We start from the raw sequence: 18,565 nt of genomic DNA, 5'->3' as shown, positions 1-18,565 counted from the left end.
AGTTATTTTGCTGCAATTTAGCTACGTTAGCTATCCTGATAAAATAGATTTGTGCACAACGAACACAATTAGCTAGCTAACTAGCAATGTTAGCTACCTGGTCTGGCCAATAATCATAATAGGACGGGAAGGCAAGCAGCTTACAAAAAGAGGGTGATTAGGTGCAGATGTTAGAAATACAGCAGTGGTAGGTGGGTAAGCATATATAACACTGAATAAAGCGGATGTTGCTGCAGACAATCTTCCCCCCAACATGTAATTTCCCCGTACTAAATGCTGAGAAAAACAAGACAGAGACACTCTTTCAATGCATTCGTTACCTGGGAACGCTTAAGGCCCCACGAAGAGTAAAAGGTTGTTTTGTGACACTCCCGCTGCTCTGGCAGGAAACCCCGGTCTTGAGTCGACTGCTCCGCCGCTTTTCCTTCACCCTTTGTAGTCTTGACAACCCCGACCAGCGGCGGCGAGTCGGGGGCCCCGTCACAATCAAATCCTGGGCCTTTCCTCCAATTTTCCCTTTCTTTTGTCCTCACCTCCACAAATTATGAGAGCACAATCGGGGTGCCTGTAGGTCCCGTAACCAGTGAGGTCCATACACCCCCTCCCCTCTTGTTCCCTCTCCTTTCCTCTTTCACACACTGTTTAGGTGAAACCACCTAGCTCGAGCTCAAATTAAACGCATTGCCAGTGTCACCGCACTAACTGTACAACTAATAATTATAAATCTCAAGTGCCTATTTCCATGATACGTACATCGTATAAAAGCATGCATCTATCCGTAGACCTATTCGTTTTCCTGTTACTGTTTTTTTGCTACTGAAAGACCGCCTTGAAAATGCATACACTCATATTCCTGCACCCCCTCCCTCATCTCTTCCCATCACATCCCTCCATCTCCCCTCCCTTTCCCAATGTTTTCTACTTAATGATTTTTGTATTTATATATTATATTATATATATATATAAACACTGAGCGCAAAATATTACTGTTTTAAATCACTGCATTTTGCTATCTTTGCTCTTTCAATCAGTTTCATTGTTCTTATTTCATCCAAGTGCATGATTACTGAATTCACTACAAAGGAACCCATAAAGAGACGTGACAGTGGTTGAAAGATGTTAAGAAAATGGGTTTAATAAAGATACAGACAGCATACTGGTTGATGTGGTTATTTGCCTGGTCTTTAAAATCTCTGATGTTTAGGGATAAAGCCTGCCATTCAGTAACTGTAGCCTACCTTAGCTACAGCACACTGACACCCAACACATAACATAAAGCCCTTCTCAACTGACTCCTGACTTATGAAATGTCTCATTAAATTACCCTACTGCAAGGAATACCATGCACTGAAATTACAGCAATGAAAGCCTAGGTTATCGAATAACCTACCTGATTAGATTTATCACATTGTGATTAGGAAACCATGTTATCATGTACAATAACAGAGGTTCTAAACAATATCGTTTCCCTATTTAATTAGTGTTGTCGCTGAGTGCTTATCTCCTCTCAAGCACAGGCAGTGAATGCAGTACAGACCCACTCACTCTCTCCTAGTCATAATGGCCTGGCCTATGGCCCCCATCCACGCTGATGCACTTTTAATGTACTGCAGTGTGCACACTCATTCACCAATCTTTTATTTTCTGTCTCTATTTCTAAATAACACAGTTCAATTATTTCGTTCCCATGCAGATACCCGTCTATTTCTACCATGGTTACCATAGCAACTGCATCACAGAACCCTAACTGTGGAAAATGTGTCTATGCCAGTTACACATGTGCACATGCACACACTTACCAGTAAATGTAGGCCTTTACATACCTACATACACAGTATGAACATGCATACACTCATAAATACAGTAGCAGTAGTCCTGACATGCATAGAAGCAGCGTAGTACTCAAACATGTTCTATGCTTAGTCACACAAAGAATTTAGAGGTGAAAAGAGCGGCATCAACAAGGACAGATATCCATCCGATATAGATACAGGAAACATAGGCACTGATATAAGTGAATGTAATGTATCACAGGCAATGTTACTGTTGTGTCCTTGACTCTAAAACAAATGATTATCAATCCATTGCTGATATATATATATATATATATATATATTATCTGTATAAGGAAAAGTGCTATATAAAATAAATAAATAAATATATATATATATACTGTACATTTATTTATTTATTTATTTATTTTATATAGCACTTTTCCTTGTACAGATAATCTCAAAGACGCTTAAAAACAAAAAAGTACATGTCTTCAACAGTCAGAGGCTGGCACGTCCAGGTCACATCCAACTTCGGTGGGCTGCACATAGGTCAAGTCTACAGTACACCCGTCACCAAGTCAGTCAAGAGCCTTCACTCTCCCTTAGAACTCTCCTCCACCATGCTGTTCTCAGCTCCTCTGATACCCGGAAGCAGGCTTGAGTAGGGGGAAATCAGTGGTCACATCCAGCAAGGTGGGGTTGGGGGTGGGGGGTTGGGGGGCAGAGGCTCACTACACATCAATTATTAGGATAGTCCACCTTGGAGTGAGAGGTCCACTCAAAACTACAAGCCTCTGTGTGATGTCCAAGCTTGTGCCATCTCCAGTTAAAAAAATAAAATAAATAGCTATACATTGTCATAAAACTGGCAAGTCAGTTAGTTTTGTCAAGATAACCCAGAGGCTAGCAAGCTAGCTATCTAGCCTTCGGGTTATCTTGACAAAACTAACTGAATTGCCGGTCTTATGACAATGTTGAATCGATAAGTTAACAAAATAAAAAGTTGATAAAAAACATAAAATCAATAAAAGATTTACAAATTTACAGGAGTTCTCTGCCTCAGCCATGGCATAAATATAAAAATATATTGTTGTCAATAAAGTAGTCCATTATCTATAAAGAAATATATTATTTTTATAGGGACGTTATACCAGGCGAGGTCATAAAATAATTCGAATTTAAATTTAGAATCTACAGTTTGAATGCATGTTTTAATGATCTACCTCTTCAGTGAATTAACCCTCACCTGACATGTCATATACCTTAGGGAGCACAAAGCTGACAATGTTGCTTGGAGAAGGAACTCAAAATCCACCTGAAAGGGACAATCCGCGTTTGAAACAATAACAAAATTAAATCCCCAAGATTTTATCTGTAAAAAGCTGGGGGATGGGGCTGGAGAAATCGAACCACTCTCAAATTCATAGACAGAGCTATGGACGCAAGGACTGACTATCCATGATATCAACATTATAGTTTTAACCATGTTTTGAGGCTATACAGTGCTTAGTTATAAATACATTGTTTACAAACATTGGATTAAAACAAGTTTATATTGTGGGTTCTGATGGGGCACGACAGTTGAATTAAGGTCGTGAGGCATTTCTAAATTATATTCTTCAAGAATCAATGGGTACATATCATTGATTTATAAGTAAAAACAATGCATGTAGCAACTGCTGCTTGCCCCTTACAACAGAACAGTGATCTAAACATAGTCTATAGATTTAGCTAATCTTCAGATTATCAAAGTGAGGAGGGTCAACAATATGCATAATCTCAAGAAAAACGAAGATAGCACTTTAATACATTACGTCGCATTTATACCTGTCTAGGAATACTTCATTTGCTCAAGTAACAGCAAAGCCTCAATGCATGCGTTCGACCGACCTGAGATGGTTTTGTGGAAAAGGTCTAATATATGAAAAGCAAGTGTTCAGGATGCCAATCAAATCCCTGAATGAGCAATTAACAACCCAGTTGGAGCACAGTTCTAAACCCTGAACTCACGTAGGGAGGAACACTGGCTAAGTACCCGTACTGGATGTCTTTCTTTAGCCTACATATTTCAATAGACCTATTTTAACCATCACATTTCCCAATGTATTCTAATGTATAATATTACTAGAATCACATCATCAACTATAAAGCCCTGTTTACTTTTGATCAGAAAAACCGAAAACTCAAATCCAACCAAAGAGTGAAAGGTCCAGGCACTCAGGCAAATGTTAAAGTTACAAAAGGCCTTAATATACTGGGCATATAGCATATGAAAACAGCTATGTGTTTCAGCATAGAGTCTTCATTAAGGTACCACACAGGGTATTTATTTATACCTGCAGGGCTCCTGAAACTTTTCACCTACGACTTCTGCTTTTTGTACTTTATCTGTAAGGATATTGGAGTCTGGTCAAAGGTTGTCACTGTCCAGTAGAATGATCTCTCTTTATAGAAATGCTGTAGGCATGTGGGTGTAGTTCACAGCAGCGGAGGCTGCTGAGGGGACGACGGCTCATAATAATGGAATGGAGCACATGGAATGGCACCAAACACATGGAAACCATGGAAACCATGTGTTTGATGTTGTTGATACCTTTCCACTTATTCCGCTCCGGCCATTACCACGTGTCCATCCTCCCCAATTAAGACTCCAGATGTTTATATTCACAAATGAAGTAGTTTAAAGGAATGCATCAGAAGAGACATGTAAGACACCACCTTACATCTTGTCTGATGACATCCAATTTATATGGCAACCAACTCCCAGCACTGCAAGCATGGCATGCAATGTGCAATTTCTATGATGACCACATGGAGTCAGAGTTATACCAGAAAAATGCAACATGCTAATCAAAAAACATTAGAGCGTCACAGCAGCATGCAAAATATGAGGAATTTGCAGGTGTTAACCTTTTTAATATTAATCCAACAAGGCCTTTGACGTGTGTGCTTGTATACCATGCATCTACAGTTCTACATATATCTACAGTTTACTGTCCTTTGCCCTTTACTGGTGTAGCGTCTGTGTCCTACAATATTTCAATTGGTGCAATTATAATAGACATTGAATCAATAGAATGGGTTGATCTGATACCTTTCTATGGAAAACAAATGTTGTCTAGCACAGCATCTTGAGTAGCTTTGGCTGCATTCATCCCTCCATCTTTCCTTTCCTCCTATGCTTGACAAAAGAGAGGAGGCACTTTACAGTAATGGAGACAGCGAACAAGAGCGCATCCTAGACAGTCTAATTTCACTGCAAATATCTGTCATTTAATAGAGGGAATTCTTAGCATCCTAAAGGCTTTATGCTAAGGAGATGTCCTTTATCAGAGCAGAATAACAGAGATGTAAGATAACTGCATTATGACTAATAGAAAGAGTGACTATGTGTATCCAGCAGGGGGCATCCTCTCCTAAAGGCCCACACAACATCCTCATGGCAGGTTCTCTCTCTCGCTGAAGCCGACTACCTCACTCTCCACATTTCCTAGCAACCGCAGAACCCTGCCTCAATCACTACGGATACCGGGAGGGAAGGGGGGGGGGGGCTGGGCCAGGCAGGCAGGCATCGGCATCCCAGCAAGGCCTCCATACTTAGAGGAGGGAATGGCCTTCTCCAGCAGCAGTGAAAGGCAGGGTGCTGGTTAATGTGTTTGGGTGAGGGTTTACACAAGCCAGGGAACAAGGGCTAAGGGGACCAGAGAAGTCTAAGGGACATATTGAGAACATATTTCAAATTCAGTGATATTACAGAATGAGAAGTGAGGAGAGTGATTACCCCAATTAAGCAGGTTTGTCTTACAGTGGAGGAAAAAAGTATTTGATCCCCTGCTGATTTTGTACATTTGCCCACTGACAAAGAAATTATCAGTCTATAATTTTAATGGTAGGTTTATTTGAACCGTGAGAGACAGAATAACAACAAAAAAATCCAGAAAAACACATGTCAAAAATGTTATAAATTGATTAGCATTTTAATGAGGGAAATAAGTATTTGACCCCTCTGCAAAACATGACTTAGTACTTGGTGGCAAAAACCTTGTTGGCAATCACAGAGGTCAGACGTTTCTTGTAGTTGGCCACCAGGTTTGCACACATCTCAGGAGGGATTTTGTCCTACTCCTCTTTGCAGATCTTCTCCAAGTCATTAAGTTTTCGAGGCTGACGTTTGGCAACTCGAACCTTCAGCTCCCTCCACAGATTTTCTATGGGATTAAGGTCTGGAGACTGGCTAGGCCACTCCAGGACCTTAATGTGCTTCTTCTTGAGCCACTCCTTTGTTGCCTTGGCTGTGTGTTTTGGGTCATTGTCATGCTGGAATACCCATCCACGACCCATTTTCAATGCCCTGGCTGAGGGATGGAGGTTCTCACCCAAGATTTGACGGTACATGGCCCCGTCCATCGTCCCTTTGATGCGGTGAAGTTGTCCTGTCCGCTTAGCAGAAAAACACCCCCAAAGCATAATGTTTCCACCTCCATGTTTGACGGTGGGGATGGTGTTCTTGGGGTCATAGGCAGCATTCCTCCTCCTCCAAACACGGCGAGTTGAGTTGATGCCAAAGAGCTCCATTTTGGTCTCATCTGACCACAACACTTTCACCCAGTTGTCCTCTGAATCATTCAGATGTTCATTGGCAAACTTCAGACGGGCATGTATATGTGCTTTCTTGAGCAGGGGGACCTTGCGGGCGCTGCAGGATTTCAGTCCTTCACGACGTAGTGTGTTACCAATTGTTTTCTTGGTGACTATGGTCCCAGCTGCCTTGAGATCATTGACAAGATCCTCCCGTGTAGTTCTGGGCTGATTCCTCACCGCTCTCATGATCATTGCAACTCCACGAGGTGAGATCTTGCATGGAGCCCCAGGCCAAGGGAGATTGACAGTCCTTTTGTGTTTCTTCAATTTGTGAATAATCGCATCAACTGTTGTCACCTTCTCAGCAAGCTGCTTGGCAATGGTCTTGTAACCCATTCCAGCCTTGTGTAGGTCTACAATCTTGTCCCTGACATCCTTGGAGAGCTCTTTGGTCTTGGCCATGGTGGAGAGTTTGGAATCTGATTGATTGATTGCTTCTGTGGACAGGTGTCTTTTATACAGGTAACAAACTGAGATTAGGAGCACTCCCTTTAAGAGTGTGCTCCTAATCTCAGCTCATTACCTGTATAAAAGACACCTGGGAGCCAGAAAACTTTCTGATTGAGAGGGGGTCAAATACTTATTTCCCTCATTAAAATGCAAATCAATTTATAACATTTTTGACATGCGTTTTTCTGGATTATTTTGTTGTTATTTTGTCTCTCACTGTTCAAATAAACCTACCATTAAAATTATAGACTGATCATTTCTTTGTCAGTGGGCAAACGTCCAAAATCAGCAGGGATCAAATATTGTTTTCCCTCACTGTATGGGTACCCTCTCTAGATCCCCCACCCAGCGGCCATTACATTTGATGGTGCCATCATCTCGGTGCTGTCCCTGTGACTCATGGTGGGCCTCTGTGCTTTATTACTTCTCTCTTCCAGGCTGTCTGAGGTGTCCTTTCTCATGATGTATGGTTTCTACCTTCGATCCCCTGCTGTGACATCACCGTGACCTTACAGCCCATCATTCATCCCTTGGGTGGTTGTCAGGGAAGTATCGCTAAGCCACAAGGTTGACAGTGTTTGGTTCCATACCATCCTGCTTGTATTACCTTGGTGGGTGCAGAGGCTATGTACAAAGAGAGGAAGGTGAGACTATATGCAAATGTTAATTACTTTCAAGTCCTGGCCCTTGCTGGAGTATTGTATAAAACCAAATAAAGAATTATGTACCCCCTCTTGCTGTTACTTCAACTACAACTAATTAGTGTTTTATGAAAGAACCTCATAATGATGTAATGCAGGTTTCTCTTTATGAAGGTTAAGTCATGTTAGTCTTGTATATTGAAATGTTGTCAGTGGGTCTTAGAAAGGACATGCTCTGTAATGATAACACATCTACCAGGGCTAGGAGGTCAATCCATATCAATTCTATTCAATTTAATCATCAAGTTAAAGAGATTCTCCGGTACTTTCGTATACGTTGTATACTTTTGTAAACCAGTAATTCTGAAAGTAGCACTCACGAGCCAAAAGTGGTCCTTGAAAATTGCGTACTACGTCACATACTGTATGAGCAGATATGTGCACCACGTCATTGCTCTCTTGCTAGCTCAAATTGCTAGTGGGTTGGCCCACGTGGGAGAAAATGTAGGGAAAAGGGTGCCAGTAAACAGGAAACAGGAAACAGTAAACAGTCGTTTTTCAGTAAACAGTTGCTTTCAAGCTAGGGATTTCATGGCTAATTGAGGTAAAACAGTAATTTGGCTCTTAGATTATGCATGTATGAACTACACATTGACACATCCAGCCCAAAGCGAGAGGTTTAAAAAATACTTACCAGTCGCAAATGTTCCGGAGCATGTCTTTAATTGAAACACTCCTGATTTATTTGATTAGTTAAGGTACAGTAGTCATTATAGTGTGCTTCCCGAACCTGACGTAGAGCATGTACCGTTTAACCCCTTATGTCACACGAAGGCATTCTGTCATCTCCACCATCAAAACTTTTTCGCTCAGCAATGGAAATGCTGGCTCTTGTTGCCGCGGCAACCATTTCATTCCCCTCTCCTCCTTAACCCTTTCTCTCTAGCGCTTCCTTTCACCTTCTGTCTTTCACCCTCCCAGTGTTCTATCGCTTGTAAATGTCCTTTCACTCCATCTGTTACTCGCTCTCCACATCCCATCCCGCTCTCTCCCTCTTTCTCACACGATACTAAATCTTCAACCCTATTTACTCATGTTATTATAACCATAAACTGTTATGACATCCACGCCTATACCTCATCTATCATCGAACCTATTGCGTCTACATGCATCTACTACTATCTTCTGTGTATCCCACCTTGACTCGCCCTCAGCTCTGAGCAAACAACTGTTTTGCAAATATCAACAAATATTTTGTAAAGGATTAACCGTCATAGCAACAGTCATACGTTCTTAGGTGTGAATCTGTTTTATTCTTCTCTCTATATTACCAGTAAAACAGACATCTGCAACAGTATTTTATTTTTTTAATTAACCTTTATTTAACTAGGCAAGTCAGTTATTAAGAACAAATTCTTATTTACAATGACGGCCTAGGAACAGTGGGTTAACTGCCTTGTTCATAATGACAGATTTTGACATTGTCAGGTCAGGGATTTGATCTAACAACCTTTTGGTTACTGGCCCAACGCTCTAATCACTAGGCTACCTGCCACCTCCAGTATATTACACACCCAACTGTTATCTTTGTCTGAATCCTTTCTCTATGTATGTGTTTCTGCATTTAGTGTGTGTGATTTGATCCTCTCTCTCCCTGCAGGAATGTTGTGGTTGTCGGTGTTAACGTAGCTCATGTATATTGGGCTGCTGTGTTTCAGCTGTGTGCTGCTGTCTCTTCAGTTGTGTCTGGATGCCTTTTGGCCCTCACAGCGCTGGGGACAGCTCCTCAATGCCTACTCCTTCACTATCTTAGGAGGTACACACTATGTATAGACACTGCAACACCTGTCCTGGAGCATCATCCAGCCAAATTCTCTCACAGTTCCTATCCAGTGTTAAGTGCTTGTGTGGGTGTATGTAGTATACAGTATGTGTGATGCAATCAACCTCAAAACATCTGCCATTTTGCCCAGTGCTCATATACTAAATTGAGCAAATTCATGTTCTCTTAATTCATATAACACATGTATGTTTGATATTGTATTGTATGAGAAAATGATTTTAACAGTACTATAAAGCATTACTTCTCTTCACTGCCTAAAACCTTTCTCCCTATACCTCTTTCACTCACACGGTTGCTAGGTAACAGTTAATTGTTAAAAAGTAGGTACTTGTATTGTAGTGCATTCTGGGATTGTGGGGGTGAGATGTAGTGGAAGCGAGGACAGACATTGAGAAAAAGAGAAGATAGGGCAACACGTATTGGAGGAGGAAGAAAAAAGGCATATTCTATATTAATAAAGAGAGTCTGAGACCGACATGTGTTTACAGGATAAGCTAAGAGTTGACATTGAAAAAGCAGCCGGCATTATGGACTTAGAGAGATAGTATCTTCACCGCTGTCATCTGTCCTCCTTACCTCTCGTCCCATTTATATTTTCTCTTACCCTTTCTCGCGCTCCTCTCATTCTCCATAATCCAGTGGACTCTCATCCATAACTCACAGGTCTCCCTCCATTTTATTACATCCCTGCCCCCATCCTAATAACTCAAGGTGACACACAATATATGTGGGCCTTGGAGAGAGAGAGAGGGAAAGAGCGATAAAGAGCAAGAGAAAGAGAGAAAAAAGAGAGAGCGAGAGCAAGAGCAAGAAAGGGTGAAAGAGGGCAAGAGAGAGGCCAAGAGAGCTTTGCCAGTTAGATGGGGTTAAATTAGAGTCCCTGAAAGCTTGGCCTTCAAACAAGCCCTGAATGGGGATTTGCTCTGACTGGATCATTGGCCTCTGCCCTGGCCTCCCAGCCTGTCTACCTCTTGTGTTCCCTCTCCTATATTAACCTCTCTAATCTCTCCCCCTCACTCTCCTCCCCTCTACCTTTCTCCCGTCACCTCTGCCTCCCAGACGTCCGAGGGCTTCAAAAAAGTCCTGCTTTTCTCTTGCGCCTTTTTTTCTCATGCCTCGCCCCCGCTATCAATCATTTAATAAGTCTTGCTTTCCAACTGACTGAAAGATTTATAAGAGGGGGAGAGAGAGACATGCTAGAGGAAGCTGATACATGGGGAGATGAGTGTCATGGTGGTTGTAGGTCTGAACAAGAATGAAGGGATGTGTAAACTGACAGACAGAGGGACAGAGATACTGAGAATCATGAGTAAGGTGTACATTCACAGGCATGTGCTTTTGCTCCAAAGGAGTTATTCGGCTATCCCCATAGGATAACCTTTTTTGGTTCCAAGTAGAACTCTTTGGGGTTCTATGTAGAACCCTCTATGAAAAGGGTACTACATGGAACTCAAAAAGGTTCTACCTGTAACCAAAAGGTTTCTACCTGGAACCAAAAAGGATTCTTCAAAGGGTTCTCATATGGGGACAGCCGAAGAACCCTTTTAAGTTCTAGATAACACCTTTTTTTCTAAGAGTGTATGTCTCCCATGTTCATTCCCACAACTATTTCCTAACCATAGTATAATAGAATAATGTCCCTGACAGACTGTTTAGGTTGACTCCATTAGTCCTACTGGGCCCGGGCAAAATGATGTCTTGAGACAATCTCTATATGAATAGAGCACAGTAACCTAGCTACAGATTCTCTGGGTTCACACCATGGAGGACTGCTTGTCTCTCACAGAAAGTAAGGACACCATGTGGTATTTAAATGTATTAAAATGGAGGAAGGCAGGGTACCAGAGCCGGTCACAGACTACTAGATCTGGTTGAGCACAGGAGCAACCGGAGCCCTGGGCCTGGACTGTGGTGCTGTGGTCTGTAAGGTGCTGTGGAGCGCCAGCAGTGTGGGTCGCAGCGGAAACCCAGCCGCCCTGCAACTCAAGGTACCATATGGCCCTGCTTCCTGGGCCGCCACCTCTCACCCACGGTCCTAGCTCCTTCTAACTCTGCCGAGCTGAGCTCCCAGACAGAGAGAGAGAGGAAGAGGAAGAGGAGAGGGAGGAGGAGGAGGGGAGACAGAGTGAGAGATGGGGTGTAAGGGAGACAGGGAGACTGCAGCCCTGTCCAGTAGACTGAGCAGACAGACTCAGTATGTCTTGCCAGTAAAAGCGATTGAACGTGAGAGACATACACAAGCAGGGAGCAAGGCAGAACTTTACTGGAACATAAATATATCAATATATCAGGGAAATGGAAAATGAAAGATTGAGGGGGTACAGGGGAGATGACAAATCTTTAAAATGACAGGAGGGAAAGAAAGAAAGAGAGGGAGGGAGGGGTACAGAGCACACAAGGGCAGAGAAACTCATCCCCAAATCTGTAAGACTTGGCATGTTTTAATTAATACTCAACACGTAATTTTTGTTCATCACGTACAAAGAGAAATAAGTCATATTTTAGCACTTATCATTGAAGATATCAGTATTATCCTTGTTGGAGGTACCATGATGATTTTTTGTGTGCAAATATCCAATGACTTTATTCATTTGTTATTGTGGGTAATTTAATCATTTCCATACAAAAAAAATGAAGGAATGAGTTTAAATGTTTTCTCCAATATTCATATTTACACAATCTGTACAATTCTTTATTTGTATATACTTTTCTGTTTATATAATGGTGTAAAAATGGTGTAACATTTCAAAGAAAGGGCCACAAAAGGAGAAAATAATGGCCTACAATAATATGTATACAGTTGATACTATTCATGTTACATTTCACCTACTCATGGTAAATTCAATCAGGATATTCAGCTGGGGTAAAGAAAGATCACAAACCTTGCCCTAAAACGCAGGCTGTCTGTACACACTCTCAGCAATTAATATTTTTTTATAAAATACATTTTGCAACAACCCCTTAACCAATGTTACCCACATTACTATAACATTTGTCATGTTATGAATCTTAATCATGAAGACAAAAGAAAATCAAACCGTTATACATGTTATATGCTCCAATAAACACACGACCACAACTGATCAACCATTCAAGCATACACACAAAAACACACACAGTGCACCACTTTCATTCAATCTACAAGAAATGAGAGCACAACAAAAAATGCATAAAGTTGCAATGTTAATCCTTGCAAAACCCATCAATATTCATAAGATTAACTTTTTCGTTAATTTGTCCAAAGCACTCAAGTGAGAATAGGCCTGTAACCAATCACTGTGTTCTCAATGTAATAATTGTAATACTATTACTATCAAAGTTTATATTGTTATACAAATTAAATAGTTCAAAAATTGTAAGTCCTTTTCATCAATATTATAATAAAAACACAATGAAACCAGTGTTGTTTATTCAACTTTGAAATGCAGGAATAAACCGTGGTTGTAGACGTAGTGGTGTTTGTTATCATATTAGATAAACGTGTTCCAGTTGGAGTATTCACCCAATAGCATCGGCCTGTTCTACAGTCCACTACCATGGCAGAGCATTTCCTTGCTTTGGCTGATGTGACATTGCATTTTGCTTCATATCCCATTTAAACAAATGTGTATGTGTACTGACATGCTTGTGCACAGAGTGTGACTGGGACCAAAAGGCCTTGGAGAAATAAACACTGCTTGCTGTTTCTCACTTGCTGGCCGTAGAGTAGTTGTGGTAAAGGGTATGACAGCCTGTATAAAGCAGTATCAATTTATTCCACCCTGTCCAATCAGTGAAAAAAACGGTTAAGACCAGTGTGCCATTTTCAAGAAGAGTTCCTGACCATCCATATCACAATGTAGGCCTGTACGTTTAAAGGGATTCTTACATTCAAGACTAATCAACACACCAGTAGATTCCAACACAAACACTCCAAGGGATCATGCAGTTTATTGCGATGAGTAAAATCAACATGAGGAGTTGCATAAAAAATATGCAGACCCAGACAGAGTGCAGTGAAAACACATCTTTCAATTTCCATTTTCAGAAAAAACCCTCTGGACATGAATGCATTTGAATGAGAAATGTCAAGCTAAAATGATCTCTCCCAAAAAGTTGGAAAATAAACTCATTGAAAGTTATTGAAACCAATAATGCTCAGACAAAAACTAGCAGATGAGTAAATAATGTCTTAGACAACATATATACCTCCTCACACATGCATACCAAACAGTTTGACACACAGTGGAGATCTGATCAAGGATAAATACATCACAAAGGATATCATTCTTTCTCTGACAAGAACCCAAATGAACATAATGATGTCAACTCATTACCTTGAATTACTTGATTCACCCTTCATTTCTAACCATCTGCACTTTATGTTTAGGTGACATGGATGCGAAACATTTCATCATTCTATAAAGGGTTGGAAAACTGCATTTCCATTTCAGATGGATTCTTCAATGTGATGAAGCTCACCACTTCCTTTTGACCCCATCTGCACCACCATCCTCTGTTAGTGTGAGAGCAACACTGGGAAATGTCCAATGTGTTGTGCCCAGTGCTACTGACACGTATCACTGAAGATATCAGTATTATCCTTATTAAAGATACACAGAATGAGGAGGAAGAGCCAGTCCTGCGTAGTGTAGACTCTATCGACACCAGTGCAATCGGCATCAGATCCCAGTTGAATAAAGGGCAACATAACACAAATTATCTTGCAGTCAATTACTTAATTAATGAGGATTGCTTAAATGAAGGATCACAATATACAGTCTCTATATGCAAAAGCCATCTACTGGTATGTATACATGTAATACTGTATTACATAAATGTATAGATAATTGTGTGTGTCCCGTAAAGCATGAAGAGTAGCCTATCTTAATTAAAAGAGAATCTAACACAATTCAAGGGAAACTTAGCAAAGACTCGTAAACTAAACCTTCCCCCTTATCACCAAACGTCTACACTAAATTATCTTCAATTTCCAACACTTTACTGAAATTAAGCAAAAGCATATTCTTAAAATAATAATTATATTTACTGGTGAACTTTTATAATTAAGTAAACATGAGATTTAAAGCAAATAAAAGGTTCAATCATATCACTTATCATTATTAATCATATTTGTCTTAACTATATTTTGCATATTTTTGTTTTTGTATTTTTATGTTTTTATTACCATTTGGTTTATTTCTTAAATTGTTGTAAAACATATTGAAAGTTACATCCTGACTGTCTGCCTACTGTACAAAGGGAAAAAAGCTTTTAAATATATTTACAGGGAAAAAGAGAACATACTAATGCTGACATTGATTGATAATAACTCTATTTTCTTTCTCACTCTCTCTTATTTCTTCCTCTTCTTTTCCATTGCTTCTTCAAACTTTCTGATATTGGACGACCATCCAAAACATGTGCAGATAAAAAGTCCAAAGATACCCATCCATTTGTGAAGTAATTCATGGGGGGTGTTGACTCCGTTTGATTTAAGGCTAACATGAAGGGTTTCATCTTAATAGTATGGAGAAAGAGGTGGGTACTGAATAAATGAATAGATTAGCAGCAGGTCTAGGAAAACAGCTGTTATCACTCAATCATTTCCCCTCCATCTCCCACCTCCATATTACAGAGGTGCAGTTTGATCATATTGGAAGTAGGAATGACTCGGCGCAATCTACTCCCTCAGCACCTTCAATCTCCATTCAGCACTGAAACACAATTTCCTGCAGCCCTTGAACACATGACACCTCATACTAATTGAAGACAAACCTTTAAATAACTGATAGGCTCGTACGCTGTACAATATCTTGTGTCATCAGTCAGTTTCATATGATAAGGCATGTATTTCTGAAAGTCTGAACCCAGGGGGGTGGAGGTTCAGTGCAATATAGAGGTCTCAGGTTAAAAGTACTGTCAACATCTGTCAAAGCATACAGCGTGAGCATTCCCAAGATATCCTCCGTCTAACTGCCTCAGTCTGAGGAGGAATGTCCCTTTTAGAGACATCCTCACGACTTACATTCAGCCTTTAATCAATACCATTACCATCTTCTTTGGGCAACAACATCTTTTAAGAGGATTTGAGTTAAATTTAGAATTACAGAGCATACGCCTATAATACACATGAAACACTCTGACTGACGTGAAGTAAAACTCCATTCACAATGCTTCTTCAATGTGTCTCATAAGCCCGTATGGACCTTCCTAACTTCAGAGCGTGAACGCAACGGCTTTTACGAGATAAGTGGTGTGTTAAAAAGTGAGCCTAGGAGGCTGCTGGCTGTTTTCTAAGAACCTGAATCCAAAAGGGTTGATCAAATGCTTGTTAGATGAGGCACAGCAGTCTGACAGTATATGTGGTGTTCTTTAGTATGGGTGTGTGGCAGGTTTATGAAGCACTTCCGATGGTATTGTAATGTCTGTGTAATAAATGTCCACATCAAGTTAAGTGTTAGTTATCAAATATGTTATTGTCTTGAAACACACCACAGTCTCTCAGTCTCACATCTGTAAATAATGACTTGGTTTCAGAGCAGCACGTTTTCCCTTCAAGACAAGTGGATATTGCACACATCTTAACACCGTGTTCAGTACGCATCATGCCGTTACACCACGCCCCCCTGCTGAGCTCTCTGGGGTACACATCATCTGGAGTCCTTTAAGGCCTTCAGTCAGTATCTTCAGCCATCTGCTTTATGACAAGAGATGTCTTTCACAGTTGTTGACCTGTTCAGAAACAGGGTGTGAAATCTCTTGAAACTTCAAACAAAGAAGAACCGTTCAGCACTGTGCAAATGATGTCTTCCAGATCTTTCCGTAACAATTTTAAAAACAGCAAATTAATGAATGAGCATGGACTGTATATCATTAAAACAAAAACAAGAGACCTAATGACTTTTCACTCAGTCCTTCAGGCTTGTTAGTTGAATTAGATAACAAGCTTCCTGCCACCATCGGGCAGACAAAGAAATAACAACAAATATTAAACAGTATTGAAATATCAAAGGAACATAAAACAAACTTAATGTCATAAGCACTTCAAAATATCACTTTTGTTAATCACAATGTTAATAACATTATTGTTGTTTTACCCTGTTATTTCAGTAAGAATATCTTATTTCCATTTATGATTGAATTATCATAACAAACAAGAGTCAAAGGGAGGGAGCAGAAGGGAGCAGAGAGTGTAAGGGAGCAGAACAACTCACTTAGAAAAAGGTGCTATCTAGAACCTTAAAGGGTTCTTCGGCTGTCCCCATAAAATAACCTTTGAAGAATCTTTTTTGGTTACAGGTACAACCCTTTAGGTTCCAGGTAGAACCCTTCTGGGTTCCATGTAGAACCTGTTCTACAGAGGGTGGACCTGGAACCATAAAGGATTCTACCTGGAAACAAAAAGGGTTCTTCTATGGGGTCAGCCAAATAACCCTTTTGGAATCCTTTTCTCTAAGAGTGTAGAGGCGAAAAAGGAAGAGTTAGTGCACGGGGTAAACACGGCCAAACTCATTTTCGGCCTCAGAGCTATCATAAACATGAGTCATGACAACATCTCCTTTCTCTAATAACACTTGACCAGATGGACACTTCACTACTCACTCACATTCCCTTCTCATAATCACTCTGTAGGTGTGACTCTAAGCCATTTGGCTCAAACTTGTAATATCACATTCAGAGGTGTCAATTTTGTGTTCTTTTTGAGTGTGTTGATGGCAACGGCCAAATAAATAATAGAGTTAACATAACCCTACCCACGTGTCACCTCTTGAATTCATTGTTTTGTAACAAAATAACAGGGCATGAATGTCCCCATCTTTCCTTCTAACTCACCCTGCTCTCTTCTGTCGAACCTTTTCACCATTCTGTCGTTCATCTTCTCTTCCCTGACTGTTCTCCTTCCTTGTAACAAGTGTTGTGGTTGCAATGTGGACAGTGGTGCCCCATCATCCCTGACTTCCCAGCACTAATGCCATGCCTCCCTCCCTCCGTGCCTCCCCACCCAGTCTCCTCTCTCACACGTCTGACTCTATGCTGGAGAGTTTCTCGTACACGTGCCCGTTGCTGCCATTGAACGGACGCTGTATTGGCCCCACACCCAGCGTGGAGCCGTGGAGGTTCCCTCCCAGACACAGCTCCATAGGGAACCTGGGGGCCACGGTGGACATGACCCCAGCAGTGGCAGTCGCTGGCAAGAAAGACGTCACACCCACCGAGCCCCGGAAGTCACTTCGGCTGTTTTTGGGGGGCATCTGCTGCTGCTGCTGTTGCTTTTTCATGTAGTATTGTTTGGCGCCATGCAAGAGACACTGGTCGTCACCAAAGGTTGGAATAAAGGGGTTTTGGTTGACCCTATCCGGGTAGAGAGATTTGGATAAGGAGTAGGTTCCTCCTCCACCGCCTTCCATCATGGCTCTTTCTCTGTCCCTCATGTCCCTCTCCCCCACTGAGCGGCGGTGAAGGCCATCGCCACCTCGGAACAAGCCGAACGGCGACCCTGCTTCTTTGGCCATCTCACCACCGTAGAACAGGGGGTCTCTGTCTCGCTCCTTCTCCCTCTCTGAGCCTCCATGCCTCTCAAATATGTGGGCGAAGGGGCTAACACCCTCCATGTAGCGCTCCTTCTCTTTTAAGCTAACACTTCTGGGAGGAGGCAACATCCCGCCCATTCCTACACCCCCCATGCCCCCACCGCCCCCTCCTAGATCCCCCATGACCCCCCTGACTCCGACTGCCTCCTCTTTCTGAAGGTCTACGAAGGTGTCGCACGAGTGTTGCCGTCGGAGGGGCTTTCCAAAGCCGGCAGACTTCCTACGCTGGGCTTGAGATTGAGGTTGGGCGCCTCCACTTAACCCCACAGCTCCCATGCCTCCGCCTTTCCCACCCCCCATCTGTTCCAAGAGGTGGTTGTTGTCCTCACTGATGTCGTACAGGTTGCCTGTCTTTTTGCAGCCCTCGCAGCGCATGCAGGTGGCAGAGCTGGGACGGCTGTTCCCTCCACCGCCCGAGGATCCACAACTAACCCCTCCACCGTACCCACCTCCCCTCTCCCCCGCCCCGCTGCCATGCATCGACATCTGCTTTCCCCCTCCTCCGCTGGCACGGCAGTTACGACACTCCCAGTCTCCTCCTGCCAACCCCGCCCCTGATGTGCCTCCCCCACTCTTAGACTCTGATTTTTTGGGTTTATTTTGTTTCAGAAAGTCGTCCACTGACACCAAACTGGTGCAGTT

General features: G+C 41.8%; 2 protein-coding genes across 2 annotated transcripts in view; both read right to left on the bottom strand.

The window, feature by feature from the left end:
* The window catches only part of LOC106601207 (germ cell-specific gene 1-like protein), a 51,544-nt gene extending 50,702 nt beyond the window's left edge, over positions 1-842 (bottom strand). Inside the window, exon 1 of the mRNA XM_014193216.2 lies at positions 321-842. The gene's annotated coding sequence lies outside the window, so the exon portion shown is untranslated. The remainder of the gene's footprint in view (positions 1-320) is intronic.
* A 10,918-nt stretch (positions 843-11,760) lies between these two features.
* LOC106601208 (glutamate receptor ionotropic, NMDA 2B) overlaps positions 11,761-18,565 on the bottom strand; it is an 88,184-nt gene continuing 81,379 nt past the window's right edge. Inside the window, 1 exon segment of the mRNA XM_014193217.2 lies at positions 11,761-18,564. Within this exon segment, the coding sequence (XP_014048692.2) occupies positions 17,348-18,564 (1,217 nt within the window). The 3' untranslated portion in view covers positions 11,761-17,347.

The sequence above is a fragment of the Salmo salar genome, chromosome ssa03, assembly GCF_905237065.1.
Source record: "Salmo salar chromosome ssa03, Ssal_v3.1, whole genome shotgun sequence".
Taxonomy (NCBI): domain Eukaryota; kingdom Metazoa; phylum Chordata; class Actinopteri; order Salmoniformes; family Salmonidae; genus Salmo; species Salmo salar.
The sequence above is the reverse complement of the archived record's forward strand: the minus strand, read 5'-3'. Positions and strand labels throughout refer to the sequence as shown.